Source organism: Papaver somniferum, chromosome 2 (assembly GCF_003573695.1).
Source record: "Papaver somniferum cultivar HN1 chromosome 2, ASM357369v1, whole genome shotgun sequence".
NCBI lineage: Eukaryota > Viridiplantae > Streptophyta > Magnoliopsida > Ranunculales > Papaveraceae > Papaver > Papaver somniferum.
The window spans coordinates 132,376,060-132,388,301 of record NC_039359.1 but is presented as its reverse complement, the minus strand read 5'-3'; the positions used below and the strand labels follow the sequence as shown (position 1 = coordinate 132,388,301).

The 12,242-nt window shown below is 35.1% G+C and overlaps 3 protein-coding genes across 3 annotated transcripts; 1 reads left to right on the top strand and 2 right to left on the bottom strand.

Annotated features, from left to right (window-relative positions):
* Positions 1-1,603: 1,603 nt before the first annotated feature.
* LOC113353962 (ethylene-responsive transcription factor 14-like) lies at positions 1,604-2,324 on the bottom strand. The gene has a single exon (XM_026597429.1). The coding sequence runs from the start codon at positions 2,263-2,265 to the stop codon at positions 1,876-1,878; it is 390 nt and encodes a 129-aa protein (XP_026453214.1). The 5' UTR covers positions 2,266-2,324; the 3' UTR covers positions 1,604-1,875.
* Positions 2,325-2,652: 328 nt separating this feature from the next.
* LOC113351976 lies at positions 2,653-4,551 on the top strand. Its single transcript, XM_026595868.1, has 5 exons — positions 2,653-2,719; positions 2,830-2,963; positions 3,512-3,641; positions 4,066-4,212; positions 4,320-4,551. The coding sequence occupies exons 1-5, from the start codon at positions 2,653-2,655 to the stop codon at positions 4,421-4,423; spliced, it is 582 nt and encodes a 193-aa protein (XP_026451653.1). The 3' UTR covers positions 4,424-4,551.
* A 330-nt stretch (positions 4,552-4,881) lies between these two features.
* LOC113353961 (ethylene-responsive transcription factor 14-like) lies at positions 4,882-5,545 on the bottom strand. The gene has a single exon (XM_026597428.1). The coding sequence runs from the start codon at positions 5,452-5,454 to the stop codon at positions 5,098-5,100; it is 357 nt and encodes a 118-aa protein (XP_026453213.1). The 5' UTR covers positions 5,455-5,545; the 3' UTR covers positions 4,882-5,097.
* Positions 5,546-12,242: the final 6,697 nt, after the last annotated feature.

The following is a 12,242-nucleotide window of genomic DNA, read 5'->3' as shown; positions in this document are numbered from 1 at the left end:
ATAAACTTTCTTCTCTTCATATTGCTGCCGCTAATGGTCAGATCCAGGTAAAAGACACTAGTTGCAGTTTAACTTTTTGTGAAGTTGTCTGTGAGAGGATTTTTTTCCTGATTTTTTGTTAATGGGGTTTTGTTACAGATTGTTTCCATGATGTTGGGGAAATCAGTTAATGTTGATTTTGTTTCCAGATATACTGAATCGGAATAAACAAGTAAGGATCTCTGTTTTGGTGATGATGTGAGCAGTTCTGTTTTGGCCCTTTCGGGGTTTGTTTTGATTGGTGTAGACTCCATTAGAAACGGGGACTTATTGTTGATTGTGTATGATATTTGGTCAGATACTGATGTTTGATTCGCTAAGTGGAAGAACTTGTTTACATTACGCTGCTTATTATGGTCATTCTGACTGCTTACAAGCCATTCTTTCGGCAGCACAGTCGACCCCAGTTGCAGATTCTTGGTATGCATTACTTTTGATTTTTAACCATTTTTAGAAATGCATTTGATTTTAGGAAAAATATTTCACTGATTTAGCTAATTTGGGGTTAAAATGAAAACATGGGATTTGCAAGATTCGTAAATGTTAGAGATGGTAAAGGAGCAACTCCATTACATTTAACGGCTCGTCAAAAACGACCTGAATGTTTTTCGCATTTTATTGGACAGTGAATTCCATACTTAGTTGCAGTCAAGTATAAACATGGAGCATGTGCTGCATTGCTAAACCCTTCAGCAGCAGAGCCTCTTGTTTGGTCTTCCCCACTGAAATTCATAAGTGAGCTTAATAGACCCGAGTCAGACAATTTAAGGGCTGAACAGTCTTTTACCAAGACATAATTATTTTCACGTAGACACTAACGGCTGTTAGCTGTTTTTCTAAAAAATGGGATGAAAAAAGTCAAGAATATGGCATTTAATAAAGTCTGAAAAAACGGTAGCATTTTCAGAAACTACATATTGGAAGTGTGGCACTTTATTAAAATCCCCATCAATTAAGCAAAATAGTTTGTCGTTATGCAAAAACGTAACATTCTTCTTATATACGGTGCATATGTCACAATAAGTCATCTTTAGCGGATAATTTGATTCGCCATGGTACTGCTGGTTTTAGTTCTTGCTTATTTGGTAAAGTGAAGAAACCTACATATTTTTCTCCACTTTTATTATGTTATTTTGCTAGGGACAAACCTAAAATGCTAGAGATGGACATAACGATTATTTACGTAGATTTTTAAGGGTAATATAAAAAAAAATGGGTAAAAACTGGAAAAAATCTCAAACTTAGATTATATTATATTTGTGCCTCTACAGTTACATTAACATGAAAGCAAGGATAAAATTCAAAGAAAATGTCCAGGGGGGTAATCTCATCTTTTATGGCCCCACAACTCCTTCAACATTCAGTAATGCGATGCAACTTCACAGAGTACTCAGATTACTGTATGTGTGCTCATACAACTCATCCAAATACTAGCTTGATTAGATTTTGAACGCTCATTCTTTATTTTTAACGACATACCTACTGATATGTGTTCACGTACTCTCACTATAAATTACATAACGGGTCTATATCACAAAGAAAATACAGATAGGCTCAAACATAATAATTTAGCAACCATTGCCGTAATCATCTTTAAATTTATTTTCATGTACGTACACTAACTTTTAAGTCTTTCATCCCATTTTTTTTTTAATATAGGTTCAGATTAGATTATATAAAATCCATCCCTAAATATTAATCAAGATCGAAACGAAAATAGGTACCGCTGGGATATACTTATAAGATAGATTTATCGAAAATATATATTTAATTAGTACTATGAAGTAGTTCTAATGAACTAATTCATCATTAGTACATTTTTTTGATTGCTAATTTTCATTTTCTCCCTTTTTTCTTATTCTCTTCTTCTTCAGACCCAAGCATATCTTCCAATAGTTGATCATCATAATAATCAAATTCAAAAACTTGTTTCCCGCCCGATGACGAAGAAGAAACATTACCACGAGTATTCATAGAAGGATACTCATTAGGAAAGTTAAGAACAGCTAACGAACCTCTCATTTCAAAAGCAGCTTTATCATAAGCTCGAGCCGCTTCTTCTGCGGTATTAAACGTGCCTAACCATGCACGCGCACCTTGTTTACGCAAATCACGTATCTCAGCCGCGTATTTTCCCCATGGCCTTTTCCTTACTCCTCTGTATCTAACTTCGCCTCCTGATCCTCCTTCCTCCATGTTCTTTCCTTTCTGGGAGCCTCCTTCCATTCCTTAAAATAGTTGTTTCTAGGCAACCTTTGCATGCATATACTAGTAGTAGTAACTAGTCAGTGATGAAGAAGACTGACTTTAAATTTCATGCAATGGAATGTATTTAAATAAGTAATTTTGTTGTGTGGCTTTAGATGTTTGATGTGGGACCCCTTAAAATTTCGATCTAATGGTGTTCGAATATTCACATGTGCTGAAATACTAAGTATGTGGTTATGTGTTGGTTCACTGGATTTAGATGGTCAAACTGATGGCTTTACTTTTTTTTTTCTCTTCCCATTTCACTATCTCTAATCAATTTGCGTGTTGGTTTCATCCTTTATAGGGTTTCTTTTTATTCTTTGAGAACCTTTTAGGTTTCTTATACCCACTAGCTTTTTTTTTATGTTTGCCTCAAGACAGAAAAGCTCTCTACTGATTTTCTGTTCACAAGAATCACAACTATGTCATCGTACGTAGTTCAACTCACGTCATGAAAGGGAATTGGTTTCTCAAAATTTTGTGATCTTTCTAAATTTTGTTCTTTTTTTTTAGTGTTTCATTTTGGCTTTGGTGTTACAGGGAATTTGAATGAATTTGATGAATCTATAGCACCAGCAGTGGGCTTATCTGTTGGTTTAGCAATTGGTCAAACCCTAGTTTCAGATGAGATCTCCCAGTTCATTAAGCGGTCTGATCAAGCTTGTAGCCTGCAGGTATGAGCCAGAAAAAGAATTTGAAAGCAAGTTGATATTTTGGTGGCAACAGCAGGAAGGTTGATGGACCATATTAAGACCACAAATGAATTTACTCTTGAGCATCTTCATTTTCTTGCAAGTGATAGCTAGACTGTGATAATTGAGCTCTTTATGAGCGTTATCTAGACTTAACTTTTGCTCTATATTCTATATGATGCTACAAAATACATCTCAGAGTATCTGTCTATTCAACGAAGCACATGGAAGCATATGCCCATTTGGAGAGGATTCGGATGTAACCACCCTTGACTAGACAGTTTTGTTGCTAGCTAGACTACTTTTTGTCTTTAGAAATGATGTGGTGGGAGAATCTGAATAATTGAGTTATGAAGGATTCACAGGTTGTCGACACTCAAAAGTAGGACTGATACTATAGATTGTTAAGTGCTGGTATGCACAGAGCGTAGTAACTCCTATTAGCTTGTCATTGATCAAGGTATATATATCATAGGATCTAAGTTACTTCTGCATGGATAATTTTATAGGTTTTTACGTGGTATTTGCAGGTAGCTCATGAAGTGGACAAGCTACCCATCAGAATTGGATTCATGGCGTGCTTCAATTCACTCACCCAGGCAAACGAATGCCTGTTCTCCCATACCGTAGATCTTTGCTTGGTTCCTCGAGAAGGAAGTCGTAAGTTACATGTGATCCCACTTTGAATACGTATAGAAAGTCAAATTTTTCTTGAAAAGCTCAGATAGATTACTAGGCCCAAGAGGATTGTGACCCTCCCAAATAGATTTGTGTACCAAAAGTTTACCTGATTGGGCTACACCCAGTTCATTCTATCAATGCGACCAAGTTATTCTATTGTATACTCCTATACTGCATGTCAGTTTCCTCATGTAGTCATATAGCAGACTACTGCTTCAATGTACCCATATCTTGTATCTCTTGTTTGTTGAGAGCATTCGTTGAAGTAGACTTGATTCTTTTCTAGAAACTTTGTCTTGAAAGTATTTTGAAACACGATTTATTTTCTCGTTTATTGGGATACCTATCCTCTAAGGAGTACATGCTAAGAGAAGTTGAAAAAGTCTGTAAAATGAATTTGCAGTTCCAGAGCATTGGAAGGGAACACGCATATGGAGATCAGCGAGGAAAATGAATCGCATATGGAGATCAGCGAGGAAAATGAATCGACAAACTATACACGGCTTCTACTCTGTATCATTAGCTTTATGTTCTGCCGCAGGCAAAAATGGTAACTTCAGTTCATTGCCCTGCCAGTAACAGTTCACATTTCAGGTTTTCTTGGAAATAACATATTGCTTGATCATGTCCCTCCCTCATTGACTGGTTTTTGTGTAGTGAAAGACATCAGGCAGAGTCACATAGGTGAACGAATGATTGGGCATCGTGTGCAAGTCAAACTACAAGGGGTTAACCAGTTCTTCCTTATACAACGGGTATAGCATACAAAGAAATGTACGGCTACTAGAAAGCTTATCGACCGCATATATCTCCAGAGGCTATCAGTCAGTAAAAACATTAGATCAGTTTATGGTCCAGAGATAAAAACAAAAATAGGAACATGAGGAAAATGCAGACAACATAATTGACATTTTTATTACCTCACATGATTTACATCTTTCTTCTTGGTTTCCGTGAAAACAAAAGAATATCTTCCACCTGGTTAACGTTGTATACTGTTGATCATCGCATTTTAACTGTTTTCCTCTCTAAGATACCAGTTTCACATTTACTGATCAATAATCAGATCTCATACTTATGCCCTTTCAGACCCAAGAAAACATGACATATTCCAGTTCGATCAACGTGAATGCGATTATCAGTTATAGCTAATCTATGAATTACATGTAAATATATATATATATATATAATTAGTTAAGCTTTTTATTGATACTTCAATCTTAACATTTACATTGAGAAAACACACACTGTCACACACATTACATTATATAAATCCATCCCAAAATATTTGTAATCAAGATAAAAACCAAAATGGGTACGTTGGGATCTACTTGATTGTAATATAGATTTATGGAAATCATAGTTACTTAATTAATTAGTAAATATGAAGTAGTTCTAATGAACTAATTCATCAGTAGTACATTTGTTTGATTGATCATTTTCTCCCTTTTTTCTTATTCTCTTCTTCATACCCAAGCATATCTTCCAGTAGTTGATCATCATAATACTCAAATTCAAAAACTTGTTTCTCGCCCGATGACGAAGCAGAAGCGTTACCACGAGTACTCATAGAAGGATATTCATTAGGAAAGTTAAGAACAGCTAACGAACCTCTCATTTCAAAAGCAGCTTTATCATAAGCTCGAGCCGCTTCTTCGGCGGAATTAAATGTGCCCAACCATACGCGTACGCCTTGTTTTCTCGAATCACGAATCTCCGCCGCGTATTTTCCCCATGGCCTTTTCCTTACTCCTCTGAATCTAACTTCTCCTCCTGATCCTCCTTCCTCCATGTTCTTTCCTTTCTGTGAGTCTTCTTCTGTTCCTTAAATAGTTCTCCTTTGGGAAAACTTTGGCATGCATGTACTACTAGTAGTAATAATTAGTAAGTGATGGAGAAGATTGCCTTCAAATTTCATGCAACCGAATGTATTTGATTAATTTAGTAATATTGTTGTACGGTTTTAGATGTTTCCATAGTGGATGTGAGACCCATAAATTTTAGATCGAATGGTGTTTGTATTTTAACATGTGTTGAAATACAAAGTATGAGTTGGTTCAGTGGATTTAGATGGTCAAGCTGATGGCTTTTCTCCATTTCACTATCGCTAATTAAATTTGTGTTTTGGTTTCATCCTTTTTAGGTTTCTTTTTATTCTTAGAGAACCTTTTAGGGTTTCTTATGCCCACTAGTTTCTTTATGTTTGGCTTAGACAAAGCTATACAGCAGCTCTGTCCTGATTTTCTATTGCTACGTCACATGGTTCAAGTACTCACATTATGAAAGGGATTTTGTTTCTGGAATTCTATTGGTTTTGAATTGGATAAATAAAGGTTTAACTTAGGTGGGTCTTGGCTAGATTCACAATTACTTTCTTTTTCTTAATTCATTTTCCCTAGATGTTGCCAATGAGGAATCCAATCCTTTTCTTGTGGTAGTTAGTAGAACAGATTTTCTGACCTAAGATTTCTACTGACTCCTAGTTAAACAAAGATTAAGTAGTGGTGTCAACGGTTTGGCACTTTGGCTACTGTAGACAGTAGTTTTATTCTAGAATGCGAACAGGGATAATCCTTTTTCTTTTTTGACAAAGGAAAATATTGTGAAGTGAAAGATACATACATAAAAAGATTTACAGGAAGATTATTTGGAGGCTCGTGCCACTATTCTCCAGCATTACATAACTTACATATACATTTGGCTAGCTAGACAACCTGTTGTTTTATTGCACATCCTAGGAACATATGTACAACCCCTGTTACACTGTTGTTTACATAAGTGAATACACATATTTAACAGAGAAGAAGATTAATTGTTAAGGTGGAAACGGCAAACCAACATTAACTTATAGACAAAACTGGTATTTTACATTCAAATTTAAAGATCAGACGGTTTGTGCTTTGGCCCATTGCGTAGCTTCTAGTAAAGCCCAAGTTTCAGCATGATGAGCATGAACTACTCTCTAAAGAACTTCCTTCGCTGCGATATACGACCTTGCAGAGTTTCTTAATTCTTATCATCACGGCAATACCAACTAAAGATAAAGATTTTAGAAAATAAATATGTTAGACCAATGCTCGGTGGAATCTGAAAAGGCGGGGGTCTAACAACCACACCCAATTATTCGTTTGGCAGTCTGTATGGACTAACTCCAATATACTTTCAAAAAAATCAACTAGACAGTCAGACTCAATCTTAAGAAAAGTATATCAAAGAGTTATATCTCAATTTCTTAATTCAATCCATAATCAAACAAATAGGAATTTTCGAGCCTAATTGAATATAAGAAATAACTTGGACGGTATGAAAAACTAATATCCAAGTGTCAATCTATTTAATCAACAACCAAAGGTTGGATTTACAATTGGTTGAACTTACGCACAACCTGTGATATTTCAATTATAAAGATAAACAAAATAATGCGGAAAATAAATAACACAGACACCAGAAATTTTGTTAACGAGGAAAGCGCAAATGCAGAAAAACCCCGGGACCTAGTCCAGAATAAACACACACTATTTATAAGATGTTACACCAATTTCCTACTACCTATTCAGACTAGATGTAATACCTACTTCAACACTTGTAGAACTCCTAGCAGAATACCGATTCTCTTTAGAAATTCTTCACGCAAATCTTCTAGCAGAACCCACTGCTCTCTTTAGAAGATACAACAACACGACTGATATGATTTGATATTTTGTTTGCACAAAACACCGGTTTGATTTCCCTTTAGATGTGAATCAAGGTTTCAGAAATCTTGTGTTTGTTTTGATAAAAAACAATTACTAGGTAAAAGTAATATCAAAAACAAACTTGTAGATTAGGGATTATTATACTCTTCAATAATATGAAGAGAAACCTAATAACTCTACAACAAGAACAATTAGAATAAATCTAGAGATATCTTGTTTAAAACTTCAAAAGGATTTTTACGAGATACGTTAATCGAAGTTTTCTTTCTAGCTTCCGATTTCGACTAACAAGTGTTGGTATACGATCGGAAACTGAAATCTATCAAAACCTAGGGTTTATGATCAACAACTCTTGAATGGTTTTATATCAGAAGAGAAAACCTTAGAATAGACAAGAGGTGAAAAACTTAGATTACAAGTTGTATAATCAATCACGAAGATTAAATCCAACTCGGATTTGTAATCCCCAATACAAAGACTCTTATCTCACTCTTGTTCACGAAGAACAGAAGACATGGAAAACAACCTTATGAAGCTTACACCAAATTTTCCAAAGGGGATGAAAACCGTGTAAACTCATGAACCCGTTATCTATAATGAATAAGTTAGTTTAAAAGCTAAGCTAGGGTTTTGATTATTTTCCTTTTTCCAAGACTCTCCTACATATGGGAGCCTTTCCTAAGTTACAACTCTTGCCAAAATAATTAATTAGCAAATATTGTATTTATGTGAATAAATCACATTTTAACTTAGGCAGGAATTAAAAGTTATCACAAACACTTTAATATGGTAATCAAATATGTTTGGATTAATAGCCATCTTGCCTAGATAAGGAAACATCACCAACTTGACCAAAAATGCCTTTTAGTCACGTAATTGGACTGTTTCCTACTAACGAACTGTAACAATTACAGCAACACTTATAATTGTTTCTTTAACAAATCACTCATAACTTCATCGTTATAACTCGGAATTGAGTGATTCTTGGCTCGTTGAATTCGTAAGCTCATTCACTATAGCATGAAATCCTCTATAGGGATAAAGGTTATTTTTACCAAAGTCATGAATCAAATAAACTCAAGTATATATACATAAATGTACATTTACCATCATAGGAATTGTTCCATAGAGTGAGCATCTATATCGATAGATTAGAAAGGTAGAATTGAACAAGAATCCAAATGAAATAAATTACATACCTTTGTTGATGAAATACTTGTTGATGTCTTCTTGTAGTCTTCAATCTTCATCCTTTAAGGATAGCTTCGATTCAACTTCTTAGACCTAATCTAGTCCGAAACTATATTTAGTATGCTAAATCAAGAATGCATTTTTGCAACTAAAATTGACAAATAACTTGACATACCAATGCTAGTGGGTTCAACCGAGCAATGCTCTAACAATCTCCCTCTTTGTCAATTTTAGAGACAAAACCATTTTACATATGAATTGTATTTTTCAATATCATTACGTCTCCACAATCCTACATGCTTGATTTCCTTGGTTCTTCAACTCTGCGTATGTTCATCCTGTACTTATTGAAGATCTGCGTGTGTTCATCTTGTACTTGTTGAATATCTATCATAGTATTATCACACAACATCAAAGTTTCATTGTATCACAACTTTGACAATAATACTACGGTGATATGTATCGCTCCCCCTTAGTCAATACTCCATCTCAACATGAAAACCACTCCCCCATACATAATGATCCGTAAACCATATGTATTTGTAGTGTGAACTACACGTTAATTCTCCCCCTTTTTGTCAATAAAAATTGGCACAGGTACAAAAACTACTGGGATCCTCATGAAATTTTCACGGAGACACTTCATGACCAAAAGAAAGAAAAATATCAACTTTGTTTAGATGATATCACAAAGTCGAAACTTAGTGACTTCATCAAGGAGTTTATTAAGATTAAAGTTAACCCCTACATGTTCCAAACCCGCTTCTCCCTACAAAGATATGACCATTAAGCACAAGTTCATTTAAGAACTCTCCCCCATAAAATGGCATTTCCTAAAGAACAACAAAAGTGACCTTTCTTCAGAGAGAAGGATTTATATATTGGATTTTAGAAATCCTACAAGGAGATATGATTTATGAACCAATCATTGAAAGTTTCTCATGAGATCGTGTTACTAAAAATTTAGAACTATCTCTTGGTAACAATACACAAAATGTAATTATGAAGATCAAGTATTGTGATCATCTTTTCTAAGACACAAACTTGTATAAACAAGACTTGATATGCTTAAAAGGAAGAATAACCTTTTCAACAAGGATTTACACCAAGAATGGTTACTAAAAGTGTATGAAAAAGTTTCTTTGACAATAAAAACCAACATCCAATGGCTTTGATTATTGCTTGTAACCTGTTATACTTAAGAATTTCAATCACAAATCAAGTTAGGTAATTAAGAATCATACATGTGGTATTTATCCATATTCATCTTTCTCATAACTAGTTCCAATGACTTCAAAAGAACTAGTTGAAGAGTTGTTCAATTGCTTAGATCTTTATATATAGACAAAATTGAAAAAAATCCGTTCGATTCATTTGAATCAATTCATGAACAATATAGCCACGGTTTGCAAAGATTGCATTCCTTATTAATTTATTGTTTAAGTTCAAGAACTTCCGATTTGAGAAATATAACCAGCTTGGGTACGCGTACGGGTACGTGTACCTTAGCTACCGGATTTGAGTTTACAAACTCAGCAGAAATCTTCGGTTCGAAAACTTCTGTGAGTACGCGTACAGGTACGCGTACCTAAGGTGACTGGTTTACTAGTTTGCAAACTGCAAACTCAGCAGAAATTTTCGGTTCGAAAACTTCCGCTGGTACGCGTACCCAACCTGTCTCCTTCACCAATACCGTATGCACACATATGCACACACTTGGTTTCCGGCACATGGATTTATACACTAATGTGCGAGCACACTATATATGTGTATATCCATAGATGGTTACGTAATCTCAACTCTACATTTCAATCATTTAAACATTCTTTTATAATGTTATAACAATCGTTATTCACAACTATCGTCATCAAAGCTATTTTCAAGATTGAAACGTCATCATGACATTCGTCACGGGTAAAAATGAACTTGGTTAAAGAAAAAAGCTTCCACACATATTTCGAGAAATATATAAGCGAGTTAAACTCAGCTCGAAACAATAAATTGTTCCACATATTCAAAAATTACCCAACATAATATGTGCGCCCCAATTCTTTTGCAATCCTCACCGCATTTACAAGGGCTTCTTGGTGAGGATGCACTTCCAACACAATCAGGTTGTGTTGAGGTGAACAAAATCTTGCTCACAACAGGTATTCGAAACAAAATCATGCATGGATTCTAGGAATTTAACAACTTCCTTGAAAATTTCAACAACTGTTCCATACCTTTTAAGACATTATCCCTTGTCGAACTCTTGTCTGGGAGATCCTTCTTAATAGTACTCGTTGATTTATTGGTCTAATTGGTATCCATTTCTGAGCAACTTTTGGAGCAACGTATTTCTTTTTCTCCCCAGTATAATTATGAAACTTCTTGGGGGGAATACTGTAAAAACTGGTATTATGAGACTCAACTTTTCTCCAGTTTGGAACTTCATATCTTGTCATCTTAAGAGAATCGAATCTGGTTTTATCTCGTTTAAGAAATATGCAATTCCTTTGCAAGTGACATGGTTTTCCACAATAAAAACAATGTTTAGTATAATGGAAAAAGTTATGTTTAGTGTTACCTGAATTTGTATGTGTTTGCTTTGGAGCTTGACAAAATTTTCTCTTTTCGTCATCCGCAGTTGGTAGAGATACTTTACTTTTGTCAACCGTGGAAGGTTTTGGTTGAGAAGTGTAAATGGTGGATTTTCGACAAAGGCTAAAATCGTAAACTCATAATTATACGAAGCTCTGATTCATCAATCAGACGTGAGTATCGAGACACAGGTCTCTCATCGAATTCTCAACGGAGAGTACTTTCTCTCAGAGTACATGTAGATATGTAGTCTCACGACCGGACAACGACATATCTCATGAATACTGAATACTTTCGGTGATTATTTCTATATAGTATCACGAGATGGACGGCTCCTAGACAGCTTGCTCTGCTAGTACAGAGCGATAACGTCTTCAGGAACAAACAACAAGTTTACCCTGACTATATAAAGGATATGACTTACTGACAAGCTCATATCGGGATAATTATGCTCCTAGACAGCTTGCTCTGCTAGTATAAAGCCACAAAGTTAATTATTCCTAATTAAGATTAATTCTGTCGTGACATTCACTACTGAATTCCCAGAATAATCTATTATTGCTCCTATTCCATGGTCGAATCCACGACTGGTCCCATGGAATGGCAATAACAATTGCTCATATTCCATGGTCGAATCCACGACTGGTCCCATGGAATGACAATAAACAATTGTTCTGATTCTATGATCGAATCCACGACTGGTCCCATAGAATAACAATAACTATATTATCTCATTACTCCGATTTCATGATCGAATCCACAACTGGTCTCATAAATGGTAATAGATAAATCTTAATTACTTTGATTCTACGGTCGAATCTACGATCCCATGGAATGGTAATGCTCACTTTATTATTCTGAATTCGTAGTCGAATCCTCAGCTGATCTTATGAATTAATAATAAACATCTTATTGCTCAGTTTTGTGAATTATTCTCCATCGAATTCCACAATTAGTAATAAATAATCAACAACCGGGCGTTTGAGCTACCTCTAAGTAAGCCCAGATTCAAATGGTGAAGGTGTATTCAACGACGATACACTAACAGTCACCGCACGAAAGAGTATTTCAAAAATACAACGAAACGATGAACCTATGCAAAATAGAGAAG

Coding starts and splice junctions, on each gene's coding strand:
- LOC113351976 (XM_026595868.1), top strand. CDS start 2,653: ATGTTTGCCTCAAGACAGAAAAGCTCTCTACTGATTTTCTGTTCACAA. Junction 2,720..2,829: donor AGAATCACAACTATGTCATC/GTACGTAGTTCA, acceptor TTGGTGTTACAG/GGAATTTGAATGAATTTGAT. Junction 2,964..3,511: donor ATCAAGCTTGTAGCCTGCAG/GTATGAGCCAGA, acceptor TGGTATTTGCAG/GTAGCTCATGAAGTGGACAA.
- LOC113353962 (XM_026597429.1), bottom strand. CDS start 2,265: ATGGAAGGAGGCTCCCAGAAAGGAAAGAACATGGAGGAAGGAGGATCA.
- LOC113353961 (XM_026597428.1), bottom strand. CDS start 5,454: ATGGAGGAAGGAGGATCAGGAGGAGAAGTTAGATTCAGAGGAGTAAGG.